The sequence below is a fragment of the Pelmatolapia mariae genome, linkage group LG7 (genome assembly GCF_036321145.2).
Source record: "Pelmatolapia mariae isolate MD_Pm_ZW linkage group LG7, Pm_UMD_F_2, whole genome shotgun sequence".
Lineage (NCBI taxonomy): Eukaryota > Metazoa > Chordata > Actinopteri > Cichliformes > Cichlidae > Pelmatolapia > Pelmatolapia mariae.
The window spans coordinates 46,351,217-46,369,933 of record NC_086233.1 but is presented as its reverse complement, the minus strand read 5'-3'; the positions used below and the strand labels follow the sequence as shown (position 1 = coordinate 46,369,933).

Genomic DNA, 18,717 nt, shown 5'->3' with positions numbered 1-18,717 from the left:
CCCCTCCACTCGGTTTCCCTAGCAACCAGGGCTCCAATCGCCCGGCCAGCTGCAGATTAGTTCAGCAGTGGGGGGTTTAGGTGGGTGGGAGGAGTTGTGGTGGTGGTGGTGGTGGGGTGATGATGGAAAATGAAGAAGGGGGAGAGAGAGCGAGAGGAGGAAGGAAGGGGAGGGGGTGGCTCGAGGGAAGGAGGGGTGGGAAAAGTTTGAGAAGGGGCGAGAGAGAGAGAGAGCAAGTCAGTGTCACTGAGAGATAGGGAGTCTCTGAGTGTGCGTTTAAGAGCTGGAGCGCATAAGGAGCCGTAAAGGTTTTAGTTCGCAGGCAGAAGACTGAAGAACAGAGGAGGAGGAGGCATATCCCCGACTTTGTGACTTTTTCAGAGTATTTTTTGTACCCTGCACCCAGTGTCTTTTCTCTGTGTGTATACGTGGGAGGTACTGACAAGGGCAATGCAAAGTGAGAGAAGTGAGAGGCAGGGGTAAGGCTGCTCAAACTTCAGGAAGAGAGAGAGAGAGGAAGAAAGGCAAACTACTCTGATGCAAAGGAAGCATGCAAGTGGATGCTGTCTTCTGCGGGGTCAGGATTCGCAAAATGAGAAACTGCCCCAGGAGCACTTCACCAGGGCTCACCCAGCTCAGAAAGGTAAGATTTCATTTCTCACATGTTTCTATAAATTATTGTTTTTACTGAACTAAGTGAAAACTTTTTTCCTGGGAAGCTACTGCTGGTTTTGTTTTGTTTTTTTATTAGTATTGGCAAAGGATTTAAAGCAATCTTTGTGCGTTTACAAGTCATCCTCACATATAATGTTTGTTTGTATAAAGAAAGCGCGTCCATGTTTCTTCAATGCAATATGTACGACAGAAGTTAGGGTATGGTTTCCTATGAATTTTTATGAGTCACCGGTTATCCCGGACTGCTTTGGCTGCAGTTAAGGTATCCTGAGTGTTGCTCAAGTAGTCAGTCAAAAAACATCTGAATCAAGTTCACGGATCTCAGCTCTCTGGACCTCTGTGAGCTGTTTGCGCACATGCGTGCTCAACGGTTGTCAGCTCTCAGCGTTTATTAAATGAAAACAGCGTGTGGGTAGATGGTCTGGTGACAATTTGGATAATGGTCAAAGTGTGTGCTGCATTCCAAACTTGGCTTGTTAAGGGAGAGAGAGAGACAGAAAAGAGAGGATAAGTGAGATGAGCATTCTTCGCGGTGAACAAAGGCACCTCTTCATGCATTGCTTGTATTGTTGTGAGGGGGCAAGCTGGGGTGGAAACCTCAGGTAGTTCCAGAAAAAAGTCAGCTTACCAATATCGGGAAATGATCTGTATGCACGAGTATGCATTAGTGAGAATTTGGAGCTGGGATAAAATGTCATTACACCGAGAGCCCGCAGTTCATATGTTATAATATACTGTATGTGCTGTAGTCATTAAACAGAGGTCCACAACAGTACTTTTCTTCTTTTCAGATTTTCCAGTTTAGCAAGCTTTTATCTTTGGACTCTGGTTCACAGGACAGTGTGGATTTTGTAGATATCCACATCAATAGCTGTTAACTATCTCTTTAAATATATAGACAAGTTTCACAGTAACCATGGAGAAACAGAAACCAACCAGAAGGAATCTTTTTTTCTTTTTCTTTTTTTTAAAAAAAAAGATGAATGAATGAAAATATAGCGCATCACAATGTTGGCTACGCTGCAAAGTGAATATGGGGCATGGCTGTAAAATTACAAGAGTATTTAATACTACAAAATCACCACCTACATATAAAGAGGTCACCGTGGTGAATTAAACTATAGTTAATATTAAACTTTAGTTAAACTATAACTTACTGTAATATGTTGATATGTCCCAGGAGATAATAAAAAAAGCACCATGATGTTAAATTCACTGTAAACAAACACAGTCTTGTTTATCTTCCTTCTCCGAATGTGGCGTAAAGGCTGAGCAAAAATCTTGAATGCATTTCCAACCTCTTAAAACAACATTACAACATTTTATTTGTTTGGAAATATTCCGAAACTCGCTGGAGAAACTTCATCTTTCCATCATTGTTGTACTGATGTTATGTGGTATTGCCAAGAAAGCGGAACACCAGCCGTAGCTTCTCCTCTCCGTTTCCTTCAGCAAATATGGTTGCTTTTTGTGTTGAAAGCCAGTTGAAGTAGAAATGCCCATATAAGGCGGTTATATTTGTCTGTCCTTTGCACCTATGTAGTCTAAAGATGCAGCTACCAACCATACGTGGTAGCATTAGCTCATAACTTTGCGCTCCACCTTGTTATCCAAACGTGAATACTTCTGTCTCATAAAAACAACGCATTCTATGGCGTGCACACGCAGGATGAAAAACACTGCTCTACTATGCCACTAGTGGTCAAAGAGACAATAATAACCCTTTAAGTTTGATACTTTCTGTTTCAAAGCAGATTGTAAAACAGAAGGATCGTCTGCGATGTCCTGTAAGCAAAGGATGGCTATCAGTCAGCCAATATAATCCATCCCAGTGGATTCCTCAAGTCTCCCCGAGTATTTCAGTCTGTTGGGTGATCATTAAACCCAAGAACAAAATCCTTGGAACATGCAGCACTGGAATATTTATATTTCTGACTGAGGCGCAGCCAAACTTTTTTTTTTCTGTACTTTAGGTTCATGTTGGGGTAAATGAACAGCTTTAGCAGGTCAATGGGAGTTTTACTGAGCACAAATCAGCATTCCTCCACTCTGTCTCCTGTTTCTGTCTGTTGTTGTGTTCTGTTTACTTAAATGGGTAAGGTTGGGACGTTTATTGAATTGAGAATGGCTGACTCCCCCGGCGTTGCAGAGAGAAGGTTTATAGAGCTGGAGATAAAGACACAGGGACCGTCTGTCTGCTAGTCAGCAAACTTATAATAAGTGGGCTGCCGTCTTTTCCTGTGAACACATTGTGTCTATCTCTGTGTTTGTGTCTGGTAGTAGTGTTACTATCGTACACACACTGGCCTGGCAGATTGGATATTTGCATTCTGAGTTAAGATCGGAGGCTAATTGCCTCCATGGCTGCGGTGTAAGACAATATGCACTGTAGAGGAAAAGTCAGCACTTGTGACTTTGCATTCATCACACAGGATATCTACCCTCCCTATTTTTCAGTCGCCCCCCTCCTCTGTTACTCATTTTTGCTCTCAGCCATTTGCTCCACTTTTCCCTGTTTGACTTTTCACACAAAAATCCTGACACACTCATATCCATGGTATTTTCACTCAGCGTACATCTATGTGCTCCCTCATGATAAACACACTTAGACACATCAACACATGCAAAGCACAAGGGCTTAAATCTACTCACTGTTGGCTCTGAGAATGTTTCATCAGTATGTATTCATTGTGTGTGTGTGTGTGTGTGTGTGTGTGTGTGTGTGTGTGTGTGTGTGTTGGGGGGGGTCCTGAATTCTGAAACACCAGATGTTTAGTATTGTGACAAATTGGTCATCTTTCATGAGTGCACTGGCTTGTTTTTTTTGTTTTTTACTTGGATGCATACCGAAGTGGAGAAATCAGTCTTGATTCATTGGAATGACTCACTAGAGTACGAGTTCATCCAGGAAAGCAGCGTTTAGCTCCGAGCTGGACCTGTTTTTACGCAGACCCACACTTTTCATGGATTTGTTTTGCAAATGTATCAGATAGCTGTGCACACATGAAGCCCACTGCACATATCTGTGTACTGCAGTTTCACTGTATTGTAAATTGTGTGCATATTTTTGCAGTGTTTCTATGTGTGTGTGTGTGTGTGTGTGTCCGTGACATCTGTCTCCTCTATTGTTTTCAACTCCAAAAAGTGACAGCAGGCCTTTAGGAGGTTACGGCCCATCCACCCCTCCTCTTATAGGCGCTCTGCTCTTGACAGGCGCTCCGCAGGGTGGCGTGCAACTTAAAGACCCCCCCAGGCCAATCTCCTACAGCCGCCGTTGTTACCACAGTGACATACCCTGAAAGAACAAGCGATGGTCAAAGAATTCCTCTGGTTTCCAAGTTGTGGTGGCAGAGGGCATTTATCTGTGATGTTGTTAGATGGCCATGGGTTTAATCATAGTAAAAACAAAACAACATTTGATACCTCCTCTCTCTCTCTCTCTCTCTCTCTCACTCACACACACACACACACACACACACACACACACACACACACACACACACACACACACACGGATGCAAGAATAATTCGTACCATCTTAGAGACCTGGAATCCTGTGTCAACTCACATAAATGCATATATTTATGCACTGATAATGCATACCATCACACTGGATACTGGAGTCATTTATCCAGTTGGCAGCTGGCCATATAGCTTTCAAGTTCACCCGTAACCTTGACACAAACACACACAAATACACACAGAGAAATTTGGGTGTCACCCCCCCCCAGCCTCTCGCATGCAAGCTGTCGCTCTGTCTGGCATCTTCTCTCTCTTTCAATGTCTGACTTATATTAAAAAGAGCTCTGACCACAGCCAGAGGGAAAATGGTTGCTGTGACACTAATTGGAACGTTTAACAGGACATGGCAGGCCGAATTTCTGTCCTGCTGCGCTGTTTACATAGACAGCGGTGCAGAATGTGAATCTCTAGCAGAGAGATGGGCATAGGCAGAGGCAGCTGCAGTTGGATGGCAGGTTGTTAGATGTGGCCTTGGAAAATCATCACGGGAAAACCAGTGCTGACAACCACCATCCAAAGCCAAAGTGCCAGCCCCGTGTGGCTTTGTAGCCTGTGCCCGTTGGTGGCGTGTGGCATAAACCCGAACACACACATGCACACACACCACGAAAAACACATGCAGAAAAACAGGCGCAGACAGATTCAAACAAAAACATGGAAATACAGGCGAGAATGTTTACAGCCTCACTGGTACAAAACCTTTCCATGCACATCTACAAACACTGTGTTTAAGAAGAAACATGCATTTACTCTTTGCTTAACACCCCCAACTTGGTGGGGGTAAAAAAAAAAAAACGTACTTGTAGGCGGAGAAGGCTGCAGTCTGGAAAGGAATGTGTCCATCTGGGTTCAAAGTGTAATTATAATGTGGCTGTACACCTCATTGATTTGGGCTCAGGTTGCCTTGTTATGATGGGCATTCCAAAGTGGGAAAAGTTTAGTGCACAGTTTGAATCTCTTCTCTTCTCTTCTCTTCTCTTCTCTTCTCTTCTCTTCTCTTCTCTTCTCTTCTCTTCTCTACATTTACAGGTTGTTTACCTGTGAATTTAGGGATCTACTCTAAAATGACAATTAAAACAATACTTTATCTGGACCTGGAGCTGGAGATTTCATCAAAGTGTAACAACATAATGAGTAGATGCCCCAGACAATCTGCAGACACAGAGCAGCTTTGATCATACCAAATCACATCTAAGCACTGTCTTGTTAGATGGAGAGAAAGTAGTAGTTGTCTCTTTGTCTGTCTCCAGCTTAATTACGGTTTTCATAATGTAATTTTTGTATTTTATTGCAATACAGTTCGAATTGGCTGGTTTGCAGTTCTTTATAAACATCTAGTTTAGCAATATTGAACTAAAAGAACAGAATACATTTTTGCACAAGTTTCTTCTTTGTAAGTTTCTCAGTGACTCTGGTATCTTACAGAAATTATAAATCAGTTAGATGAACTGACAAAATGAAACACCTTTCTTCTTGAAGACACGAAAGCGGAAATGCACGTCTTTACATCAGTTTACTTTGGCTTGCTCCGCTGGTGCTAAACTCTCTTCATCCACCGGCGCTCTCGGCCCAGGCTTGCAGTTGTCGGTCAAGGGGTGTGTGGAGGTCAAAAGCGTCAGCTCTGACTCTGGAGTTTACACTCCGGAAGAGCACTTTCCCAAGCTCTCGCCTTTTTCAGCTCCCCCAGGGATTGGCGGCGAATTACAAAAATCTGTTTCTGTGCAGGCACGCAGAGGAGCAGGGGAGCAGGGGATGGGATGGGGGGTGGGAGCTCTGGTGGGAATTCTCAAGTGGAACCCTTAAAATATGAAACAGTGAAAAAAACAGGAAGGAGAAAAAGAGAGAGAGAGAGGATTTTTTGACATTGGAGCTCAACTCAGAGACTGCGGCTTGGAGGAGAAATTTGATCAGGGGCCCAGAGGATAATGTTAGCGTGCTCAAGAAGCCAGGTTATTGTTGAAAGGATGTGTAAGTCCACTCACTGCAGCACATTCGTGCAGGCTGAAGCTTTCTCCGAGAGGAAAGGTTTTACCATTAGGCTCAAGAAACCCACATTGTGTGTCAGCACAGTATAATATCAGATAGCCATAAATGCTGCTTACTGTTGGATGTGTTTTCCCCACATGAATTATGGCGTATAAAGTGACGCTTCCTCGCATGTCTGTAAAATCCTGGCCCTTTGGGTGCTGTTGATAGCAGAGCCAGGTCTCAGGTGTCATGCCCTGGGATTGTTTCCATCTCTTCGAGGGCTTGGTAAAACATAGACATCTATGGTTGTGTGACAGCAGTAAGTGTGCGTAAGAGGCGCCTCTATCGCTATGCTACTTGCGGGTGTTAAGAAATCATCCGCTGAAATTCATCACATCAAATAGAAAGTCTCATTGCCTTTTGTTTGGCAAGATTTCCTGTCAAAGACCTTACTTACTATGTCAGTGATAATTTATATGAGCTGCAACTACAGGTGCTCCTAGACCGAGGCCTTGTTTCTTAGCATAGGGTGATCCCATTGTATTTGTGGGATAGGAGCTGAGTGTTTTACATTTTAAAGGGGTTTGGTGACTTTTCTGCGGATAAAACTTTCAAATAAGGGAGTTGCTAACAGTACTCATAGAGATTTTGAGAGTCTCATGAAGCTGAGCTATTTCATACGTTAAAACTTTGATCTGCTGGCGTGCTAGAAGACGGGATCAGTGACATCACATAGCCTTAATAAAGGTAGAAATGACCTTAACTATACATCATATTTCTGTCTGGACTGAAAGTGGTGCACTGTAAAAAAGAAACAGACTATGTAAAAAAAATGAACATTTCCTGGTAATGTTCTACCAGGAAGACAGAGGCTTCTGTAAATGTTAAACAACAATGTGATGTTAAAGCATTTCAAAAAAATTACGAAGTAAATAAGGAAAATTCCTTCATTTTAAAATGGACAGTATACTATATTTAAGTAGATTTTTTTTCTACTGTTTCATTAGTTAAAATGAAACACCGTGGCTCCACATGTTTCTATTGCTGAAGCTATGCTGCTCACTTGACTAAAACATGAAAAAAACCAAAGCAGCAGAATAAAGGTGAATAAAAAAGTAGCAATATTTAAAGAATTTGAAATACTTTGCTTGCAGTAGGAGAGAGCATGCTCTTGTACAAGGAAAAAGAAATAATAGCAGCTGTTTGAAGAATGAAAATAGAATCTTTAACCCTGCTTAATTTCTAACCTCTGCACATCTGGCGAGTCACTAAGTAGTTTGTGACTATCAGATTGTCTTTTTCTGACACTCCTTCTTTGAGTTTGGTGTTGAAAATGTGTTCTGTCTTTTTTCCTGTCTCTCTCCCCTCACCGCCAGCCGGTTGTGGCAGATGGCTGCTTCTCCCTGAGCCCGGTCCTCTCTGAGGTTACTTCCTGTTAAAAGGGAGTTTTTCCTTCCCACTGTTGCCAAGTGCTTGCTTATAGGGGGGCATGTGATTGTTGGGGTTTTCTCTCTAATATTGTAGGGCCTTTACATTACAAAATGAAGTGGCTCGAGGCAATTGCTTTGTGATTTGATGCTATATAAACAAAAATAGAATTGAATTGAACTGAAAAATTTCATTCTAGTTATGCAGAAAATCCCAAAAGCACTTTTATTTAAGCATTTTGAGGTTTAAACTACATTCTTCCAGGTTTGCTGAAACTAAAGTGGTGTATTAGCTGTAAAGGTACCCTATTTTGGACTTAACAGGGACATTGTTATGGGGGTAATGTAGGCCAAACTGAAAGCTGAAAATTGGCCTTGGAATGAGTTGGCAAGGTCTTTGGTCCTTGGAGCCAGAAGGGTAATTGGGAGCAGACTGGGGATGAGTCAGAGCTGTGCTGATGGGAGCTTTGTGTCAGTGGACAGGAGGGGCTGACAAGTCCATGGGAGGGATTTGGCGAACAGATGCTCCACCTCTGCAAGGAGAAGAAATACGACACGCTTTCCCAGATGGGGGGATAGAAAGAGAAAGAGATTTGTTTGCTATGCCTCCAAGTCAGACTCATCATCCTTCACTTCTATTTTTTCTTCTCATTTTGTTCACGAAGCTTTTCTTCACTGATGGAGATAGTTAATGCCTCTTAGTAGCCTCTCAGCTTCTGTTGCTGATTAGTAAAATCCATTGTTAAGATGGAGGAAATACTTCATTTTGCAATTTTCCACCGGGTCAGTTGAGTTTTTAAAAAGAAAGACTCAGAGGATCAATCTGATTTTCAGCATTTATCTTGCAAACAGTGTTTAAACGTTCTCCCAAACATAATCACAATATCACATTTAAGTCTTTAGTGTACGACTGACCTGCTAACCACATGAAAAATGGAAGCCACAAACTCTAATGGAGTTAAAAGCCTGAGATGAATCATTTATAAACTCTTGACAAGTGGAGATCAAGTGTGAAGGACTTTTGGGGAGGATTTTGCTGAGCTTGTGTGGAGTTTTCCTTCTGCTTGTTGCCATTTTGACCTTGTGGCAGCCAAAGTTGTCCCATTTATCAAAAGCAAACCCAAGTTCTTACTGTATGGGGTGAATTTGTAAGCAGAAACACTTTGTGCGGAAAAGCCCAATGACTTCATTTCAGGGGGTTGCTCTTACTTAAGCTTCCTGCGAACTGAATCACATTTCCTATTCATCTAAGTGCACAAAGACAAACAAGTAAATAAGTACTCACTTGATGTGTGAAAAAGCCTCACAAATGGTGTCGCATTCTGTTGCATGGCTGTGCCTTCGCACCATAATTGCGCCTGCAGTGGCTTTCTTTGTCACCCTAGTTATAATTAAGATTTGTTTACATTTTCTGAGGTAATATTTTGGTCCATGATCCCAGCTCCCAGTGGGATAGACTCTAGACACCAGTCATCGGGAGTCTCTTGTTAAAAATGACAACCACAATAACAAGAAATGCTATATATGCGACATTAGAAATATAACAATGGATACAATGGTATATTTAGAATGGACTGATAAGCAAAAACACACACACAGGGAGAAATTAATTGTTTATGGTATCCCCCCACAGTTCCTGTCTGCTTTTGAGGCTAACCCAGTTTCAATGCTGTCTCACGTCCATCCTCCTCTTACAATGGAGGGAGAGTGCCAAGGGGACACACCACAGCAGAGCAGGGGGATTATCAATGGGTTTGGACAGCACGGCGCACAATGTGTGTGCATATGTGTGTGTGTCTGTGTGTCGGTGAGTGGGCACTTTCCAGGCTTGTAAAATTGTTTCTGTGCGTGGCCAAATATTGTACACGGGCACTCATAGTCATAGAGTCTTTCTGTTTGGATTTTCTCCAAGACCTTGCTATGGAATCAGCTTGGGAAAGCAGCAGGGGCCCTGAACAGGACACAAAGAGAGAAGCAGAGAGAGGGAGACTGCAGAGTTGTGATAAAATTCCATTCTTTATTTGCCAGACCATCTCCTCCTCTTCCTCTCTATACATTTTTTCTTTTACCATCAAACCTTTCTGCCCTACTTCTTTAAGAACCAGGCACAACCTTTCCAAGCCCTGCAAGGGCTCAAGACAGCATGCCAGTCATTGGGATTCCTAACATATGCCTCAAAACCAAATGCTTCATGCTAAACACGTTCGATTTGACAACCTTGCTGGGCTCACAATAAATTGGCTCTACATGATTTCTGCTTTCTGTATGGAAGAGAGTGGGCAAAGAATTAAAACCCCGTCCCTTTTTTCCTTTGCTTCTTCCTCTGCATCATACTTTGCTCCCCGCAACTTTAAGACTAAGTAGGAATGAAAGAGAGGTAATGAAAGAGAGAAATAAAAGAGTGAAGGACGGGTAGGGAAAAAACCCACCAAGTTTGCCATTCCAGAAGAACCTGGCTAAATGTGCAGTGGTGTGTTAAATTGATCGCAGGCACGGCTTTGGCACGTCGTATACTGAACCACATCATGTAAGGGATACGGTCCCCAGCTCTGCCTCGGTTGCAGAAAGAATCAGAAGAACATGAATGATCGTCTCTTCTTTACTTGCTATAACTCACATTTTGAGCAATCATTTTTTTAGTGTTATGTAAAGGCTAACTTAAGTAGTTTATCCACCCAAAGTTACTTCACTGTATTTACTCCAAGCCGTGATATCTGTGAAATGCAGTGTGAGCGCTGAGTAATTTTGTCCTTTTTAGGTATTTCGCAGTGACAGAGAGAAAAGAACAAGTTTGGGGAAGGACAAGTAAGGAATGATGATGTCATGGTGTTAGCTGTTCCTGCAGGGCTGGACAGAGAGACGGAGAGGAGGATGAAATCTTTATGAGAAGCAGCTGTAGAGAAGAGGCAGACAGGCAGGCAGGCCTCCCGAGTTTGATAACAGCAGCCGGCCCACAGCTTGCTGACAGTGACTTAAAGGTCTGATAAAGCAGAGAGTGAAACACTGATAGCACCCCCTGCATAGAGTCTGATAAAGGTTTCATTCCAATAGCAACATTTTGTCAAGTTATCACCAAATATCAACACCTGAGATGATTCTTGGAGCAAAAGTACACAAAAATAATATTCTGCCAAGTTAGAAAAGTAAGAAGCAGACTGGTAATATCACTATCTGAATGCATAAACAATATATTTGCACTTCATAGCAAAGACTACATCAACTTCTATATGACTAGTCAAACAAGTAGACCCTTGTGTAGAAAATTTGGTGTGTGTGTGTAAGCATTAATACATTGTCATCAAATAATTGAGTTCAGCATCATCTATGAAAGGACTGCTGTGTGTCTAGCTGGGTAATTTTTGTGCTTGCTAACATATATAACATATAGCATACCTTGGAAAAACACTTGATGTAAGGATTACTCAAAATTCTTAGCAAACCACAAGACTTCTGAAACAGTGTCTCCAAAGTGGACATGTTTGGCCATAATGCACAGCGACACATTTTGCAAAAATCAAACAGAGCATGTCAGCACAAACACCTCACACCAACTGTCAAGCATGGTGGTGGAGGGGTGAATATTTAGGATATTTCACAGCCATAGGACCTGGGCACCTTGCATTCATTGGGTTGATCATGACCTCCTCTGTACAGCAGTATAGCAAGTATTCTACAGTCAAATGTGAAGCTGTCTTTGACAGCTGATAATGATAATGGATAATGATCCAGAGCACAGCAGTGAATCTGCAAAAGAATGTCCGAAAAAGAAAACAATCGAGGTGTTGGAATGGCCCAGACCTCAACCTGATTGAAATGCCAGGACCTTGAGAGAGCTGTGCATAAATGAATGGCTGCAAACCTGAATGAATTAACATCTTAAATAAGTGTGGGCCAAATTTGTTCCATGATGATACAAGAGAGTGATGAAGTCACACAAAAATAATTACTAATGATTATTATTGTACTTTTTCACAGAGTTTCACAGAGTGCTTCTGCATTTTGGCTTATTTTTAGTAAATAAAGAATGACACCGCGCAATATGTCACTTTTTCGTTGGGTTTACCTAATTTTAAGACCTGGTAAGCACTGGACCATTATACCTTAGAACTGAGAGGCTTTTTAGCACGACCGTAAACATGTTTAAAAACTGTTCTCTCTCTTATGTGTACATTTACCATTATATTCAGCGTGTATTTTTTGACATTTAGCAACATAAGCAACATCCTTCTCTCTGTGGTATATTTTTGGTGTGTTTATGTGAATCTGTCCGTGTCCAGATACCGAGGGCCCATCTGCTGATAAAATCTCCCACGGGGTTTGTTATGCAACTGATGCTTGGCTCTGATGCCCTACCTCTGACACCAGCTTCTGTTATCTTTTAAAGGTTTAAAGGTATTTAGCGCTGTGTAGTGTTTACCAACCACCAAGACTCTTTCCATCCTGAGTCCATGACTGCTTTGAAATTTGTCCTTTGTTGGATATATTTTTGTCATTGATTTTTTCTTGAGTTTGCTGGATGAATAATATAAATATTAAAAACAGCAATAGAGTCAGTGCATGACAGAATGCAGCAGAAGTACTGTTTGTAGATAAATCACTTGGTATCCAAAGCATAATTGTCATAAACATCAGAGAATCATCTCCATTCCAGGCGATTTTCCTCTCCTGTGGCATCCACGCAGCTGAGGATGAACAGTACCCCTTCCATTTCCTCTGCCCCACATGTGCAGCCTGTCACACATCACAGGACAGAGTCTGAAGGGGGCGGGGCAGGTAGAGGTCTTTTGGGTCGCAGTTTCCCCGTGATGTTTTTATTGGTCTCAGCAGATGACTTCCCTCAACCTCTGCATTGTTATGGCGGCCATCTTTTTTTCTAGAGGTCAGCGTTAACAATGGCTGCCAATAGATGTTGCAGACAAAAGCCTTAGCACCCTCCCAGAAAAGTTTCCTCAGTAACCGAATGCTGTAAAACTAGCAATGCTGTCGAATTTACCGCTTTTACAAGCTGTGAATACACCGCTGCTCGTCAGGTTCAGGCAAGTGCTGGGAAGCGCTTGCCTTAATGCATCAGTCAAAATGTTAGAATCCAGTAAGGCAGAATCGCGTGAAAATACCAAATTACCTTTTAAGGCTGAGAATTTTGGCCTTGGGGATCCTAACAATGAAGTGGGACAGCCTAAAAGCATGCACTGTTTTCACAGTGCAACAGTATACTCATATTTTTCTTTGCAATATCTACTTTCCTCTTTGACTTTGACAACCCCTGTCTCTCCAGCTGCACCACCACTGCTCTCCTCTCTTCCTGTCTTCCATCCACCCCACCCCCTTCCCCCTCGTGACATGCAACGCCCTTCTGCAACGCAGAAAAGAATTAAATCGTAAAAGTTTTACAGTTTAATTATGGCATAACATCCCTGTGGAAGTCTTCATGCTTCCCCGCGCCCACCCTCTTTTCCATGCTGGATTTCTGTTCTTCGTTTCTTTGTTGGGTTTTTCTCGTAAGAAGAAAATAATCAGGTGGGGGAGGAAGAAAAAAAAATCACTTGATGTTTCTCCTCAAACATGTGACCCCGCTCAGCTCACAGCTGAAAATAATTTGGGCCTACAGGCCAGTGGATGGCTGACGCAAACCTCCCTCCTCCTCCTCCTCCCTCGGGGGCTAGGCTTCGGACTGATGGGGAGCTAAACACAAAAGAATGAATGGCTTGAGCTGTGGGCAAAAGCTAGAAGCTAAAAAGGATGACACATTGTTCTTGTGGTCAGCTTCTAATCAGACAAGACCACAACTCTTCCTCATACTCCATTTGCTCTTTCATTCTCAAAGAGGAAAACACATAAGGCAAAAATCGTTTTAAAACACTGAGGGCTATTTATGCTATTAGCTCAGGGAAGAGTTCAGCTATTTATATTATTTTGCAATTTACTTTTTTTTCATTTGATATTTTGACTTTTTTTTGGACTCTTCCCCCCTCACTAGCAGTTAGGACAACAATTTGTGGAATTTGGGTCAATTTGGCTCACATACCCCTCAGAGAGGGAGAGCCAGGCCAGGAAATGTTTAACGGCCTGCAAACACCTCTAAGTATCCGAGCACATGTGGTAGAAGTCAAACACATAAATCCGCGTGTGGGCCTGGCATATGGACTCCTTGGCAGGATGTAGAAGTCTATGTAGGTGTGTTTTCATATGGGGTTTTGTGTTTGGCTATGCAGCAGGGTGGCAATGCATGTATGGCTTTGTGAATTTACTGTAGAATTAAAAGCATGAATACAGCAGGATTTGGCCCTGAACTATCTCTTTTTTTCCTTGCGACTACTTGCCAGAAGCAAAAGGCCAGGGCCTATTGCTTCATGCCAGCCCTCCACCAGTGTTTACAGGCCAAGCAATGAGCACTGTGCACCAGTGGCTCCAGTTCAGTGTTGCATATGGATGGCCTTGCTGCGCTCCAAGTGGATCTGGTTTCATTGTGCGCTGACAAATGGACCCAGTAATAATTTAAAACTGAGCATGTCCCCTCACCCTCGCCTCGGCACTACTTGCCTGTGATAAACAACAGCAGGAAAATGTGTGGCAGGAAGATAGACAACAAATTAAGGAAACTCTTGTCTGAAATGAAAGGAGAATTTGTAATGTGCAAAAACAAAATGTGTGTGTGTGCTGCAGTGCATCAGAAATCTGATCTGGCAAATGCAAAAAAGGGCAAAACGCTGAGGGTAACATAAAAAGTTGAGTGCTCCTCTCTCACCACCGCCGATATAATCCTAATGGATCTTAATTGCATTACAGTGTGGGTCTCTTTTCTTTTTTTGTATTTTTCCATAATGCCACATGGCTAATGGGAACCTAATAAGCCTGTTGGCTGTTTAGGCGTTTTTCAGTGCTGTTCTCCAATTACTGACCAAGTGAGGAATGGTAGTTTGGTGGTATTCCATGCAGTCTGTGAGGTCTGCTTCTCTGCGGCTGTCTTCAAAAATGAGTTTTAAAATAAGAGATTTGTTTGAGCCATTTGGTAGTTTACTTTCACACACCACTCCCTAACAGAGTCCTCGAAAGGAGCATCTTCTTTTGACCCAGTCCTCGTTCATCAATCTATATGTCTGCCTACTTATGAGAAAAAATACAAGCTGAAATATTTTTGCTTATACTGGTTTTTTTGTAACTTTTTGACCTGCAAGCTGAAATATAATTCTGTTTTCCTTTTTAATAGACACTCCATCTTTCTGACTGACTGGCTGACCGTCTCTCTCTTTTTTTTTTTTTTTACCTGTCTTCTCAGGATGCCAGCTGCTAGCACCATGACCGGTGGGAGGGCCCTGCTGCTCTGTACAAACACTGACAACTGCATCTACCAATCAGTCAACGGGTGGGTGCCTTAAAAGCCAATTGAATAGGTTGCCATTTTGCTTCTATGATATCCTGTAGTATGGTATCTGATTCCAACTTGTAAATAACAGTACGGTTAATGCCAGTAGTGGAACATACTAGCTGGCCAAAGCACAACTTCCTCCAAATTTCAAGAAATGGTCCCATAGCCAACAGAAAGCTCTGAAGTGGACTTAAGCAAGGAGGAGACACCCCTTTTCATTAAGGTCAACAGTACAACAATAGCAGGGAAGGGGAGCAGAACAGGGCAGAGGCAGCCATCTGGCATCTTGATACTGTTACTGCCCCCCTGCTGCCACTGTCTGACGCGTCCATGACCACTCTCCAAGGCCCCTTCTGTCATCCTTACAGCATTCATTAGTTTCTATTTAGATTATAATGATGGGATTTTCCTTTTTGTTTGTGCCAATAGGGGTGGAAGATTTTGATGCCTCTTGTTTTGAGGGCCTGCCATGTCAGTCACAGTTGCTCAAAAGGTTCCAGACATTTCTCTCAGGGAAAAGTCCAAAGCCGATGAACAGGAATATTTTTGTCCATTTCAAACACTCCTGCAGTAGCCTCCTTTCCGCCTTCAGAGACCCACTGAAAGTACCGTATCACCCTCATAGAGAACTTTGCTCTAGGATGGCAGACTTACTTGTAGTTCCTAGAGTATTTAAAAGCAGAATGAGAGACAGAGCCTTCATCTTCCAGGTCCCTCTTCTGTTGAACCAGCTCCCAGTTTGGATGTGGAAGACAGACACCATCTCTACTTTTAAGATTGGGCTTAAAACCTTCCTTTTTGATAATGCATAGCATTAGAGCTGTCCCATGTGACCCTGAATCTGCCCTTAGTTACATTGCAGTAAATGTCCGCTATTTATTGTTAGTTTTTCTTTATCAAATGAAAAAGACTACCAATTTTTTTTCTTCTTTGGCTCCACTTTTTCTGTAACTCAGTCACTTGTCTCCTCTACCTAATCTGACTCTCCTTAACTTAGCTTTTTTTATTGACCTTCCTAATTTGGAAGAGAATTATATCTTTTCCTCCGTGATCATACTTTCATCAAGTTTTGCCTTGTCTTTGAAGGTCTTTGAGGAAAGTAATTCCCCCCTCCCCCTCCCCAGAGATTTCCTCTAGATTGCATGACTGTTGGTTTTCACATCCAGCAATGTCATCAGAAGTCACCCAGCAAGGCCGCATTTCCTCTGTTTGTTGGAAATTCAAGTCATTTGATGAATAGGCTTTTGGGCCAGAACAGAGTTTTGCGGGTCAGGAGCAGAAAAGAAAAGATGCACGTCCACACTTAGCTCCCTCTCGTCATCTGCGCATACTTGCATCTCCCTCTCCAGAAATAGCTTTGTGTGTAGCTCGTAAACTTTGACCCCCAAACCCAGAGTTCAAACAGTCATGACTCAGTAAAGTTCCAGGAGTGAATCACAGCTGAGACAGAGGCACCCAACAGATGTTTGAGCTCTTTTAACAAGAATTCCTGTTTGGCCCGTAAAACAAAGCTCTGTTTGGGTGGAACCGTAAGCACTGGGATTGTGTGGCCAATTTTAAGATTCTCTGCTGTGTACAGTAAAAGCGGAAGTGGACAATTTAAAAAAAAATATTGCACAATTCATTATTAGATTTGACAACAGTCCAATGTAATCCCTCCCTCTGTTTTTTTTAATCTACATAGTTCTCACTGCTGCTTTACCAAGAAAAGTCTGCAGCTTTTGCCTTTCTTTTTCTTTCAGTTTCCTTTCGCTTCTTCCACACAGTCTGGTTGTATCTTTTGTTTTCTTTTTGTTCAAGCTTGCAGAGAACTTCCTTCCTAAAAACTGTAATACACTGTTTCAGAAGGACTGAACCTTTTCTTTTGTCCCACATGAAATAAAAGCTCTGGTTATGGAAGATCATAATCTATAACAAGAAACATTTTGTAGTCTTGTAGTCATGTGTCGAGTTGAATTTCTTGACAGATTTTTGACAGTTTTAAGGACATACTGTGTTTTGAGAGGGGTGTGGGTTTTTTTTAGATATTATTTCTGAATTATTTTTGTTTTCTGTTGGCTTTTTTCATAATATGGCTTTGTCAAAAGTGTATTAGTGTGTGCAGCTTCCTCTGATAATGTCAGGGCTTTAAGTCCTCATCTGAAGTGTCATTGCGCAAGACACTGGAAACAGACACTGACACATTGTGAGGTGATTTGGTATAAATGCAGAGTTTACCATGTGTTTTGCTATTTTCCTTCTGGTTCTTCATTGTGTCTGCATTAAAATCAAACAATAATGAGAGTTAATTTTGTCCTTTAGTTCTGTGTACAGGTTTCGTAATTAACGTATTTACTGCCATGTCTCTCCAGTATTTTTTCTCCTTTAATTTGTGTGCATGCTCATCTTTCCATATCTTTCCTTCCTAGGCTCCAGTGCTGTGGTTTGAAGCTTGGCGAGGCTCCATCAGCAGTGGTGCCCCAGCCCAAAGAGGTGTGTGGGTCACCAGTGGACAGAGACAGGAGGGACACCGCTGTGTCCATAAAGAATCACCTCTCTCCTCTCCTCAGCCCAGGTCCTCCTGACTCCATGCTGGCTCACAGGAGAGCCACGACTCCTGCTACTGACCCACGGGCTCCCAACATGGAAAACGGGCTGTGCGCTCAGCTGAACCACAACAAGAGCCCAGCAGGAGCCAAAACCGCCAGCATCCGTGATAAGATATCCCAGTGGGAGGGCAAGAAGGAGTCTGCCCCAGTAACTATTTCAGGAACATGTCCACTAAGTGCGACACTGAAGGAAGCTGAGACAGTGAGGAAAAAGGAATCCAAAACTACAGAAGTCCAAAGGACAGACAGCAAGAGGTTTGTCAGCTGGGACAGACAAGACTCAGGGAAGGAGAATGTTGGTAAGCTGGGAGATTCGAGACCTAAATCCCCAGAAGCCCCAGCAAACAAAGACAGAGAAGTGATGGTAGAGAGGGGATTTCGGGCTTCTAAGCCAACAGAACAACCCCAAGACAAGAAAAGTGTTTTAACTCATGTTAAGAAACTGGAGAAGGCAACAAAGGAGGTTCCTGACAGACCTTCACTGGCATTCCCAGGGAATTACTTCTGTCCTCCCTCTAAGGAAGAGCTGGAGGAGACAGAAAAGAGGGGAAATGAGCCCATTTTTGGGACTTTTGATATGGCTCGACCTAGTGGGACACGGAGATGGAGGGATGGAGATTCAGAGAATGTATACAATGAGCCAGGTGCTCCATCTATAAACCCTCTCCCTAAACCTCAAAGAACCTTCCAGCACCACACGCCGCCCGCCACCCCAGCTTCAGGGCCTTTCTTGGGGAAGGGAAGAAGGAACTTGCCTCCTTTGCCCTCCATTCCTCCTCCACCTTTACCCACATGCCCACCCCCAGGAGTTTGCAGGAGACCGTGGGCAGATAAAGCACGTAACAGTAGCAACAGGTAAGACACTGAAAAGAAAGAAGGGAAAAATATCCTTCCTGACCAAGAATGTTAGATCTTTACTCAAGTTTAATAACATGCTGAAAATGTGGAAAAATAAAGTTAACCCAGCCCACACACCGCAAAAGCTAAAATTTTCCAAAAGTTGTTAAGTGAGAACTGGATTGGCCGGTGATAGCTCGGTGTACATGTCCTTAAACCCTTCCCCCATCAGCACTAAACAAACATGGAGGTGCACAACATTTCCCACATCTGCTATAAATCAGAATCACCGGTGACTTCATCCTTTTTTCTAAATATCCCACAAAATGAGCTC

General features: G+C 42.7%; 1 protein-coding gene across 1 annotated transcript in view; it reads left to right on the top strand.

Moving 5' to 3' along the window:
- The first annotated feature begins 252 nt into the window (after positions 1-252).
- The window catches only part of si:dkey-82f1.1 (DENN domain-containing protein 2A), a 32,753-nt gene continuing 14,288 nt past the window's right edge, over positions 253-18,717 (top strand). The window contains exons 1-3 of the mRNA XM_063479291.1: positions 253-643; positions 14,869-14,955; positions 17,367-18,401. Of these exons, the coding sequence (XP_063335361.1) occupies positions 14,870-14,955; positions 17,367-18,401 (1,121 nt within the window). The 5' untranslated portion in view covers positions 253-643; position 14,869. The remainder of the gene's footprint in view (positions 644-14,868; positions 14,956-17,366; positions 18,402-18,717) is intronic.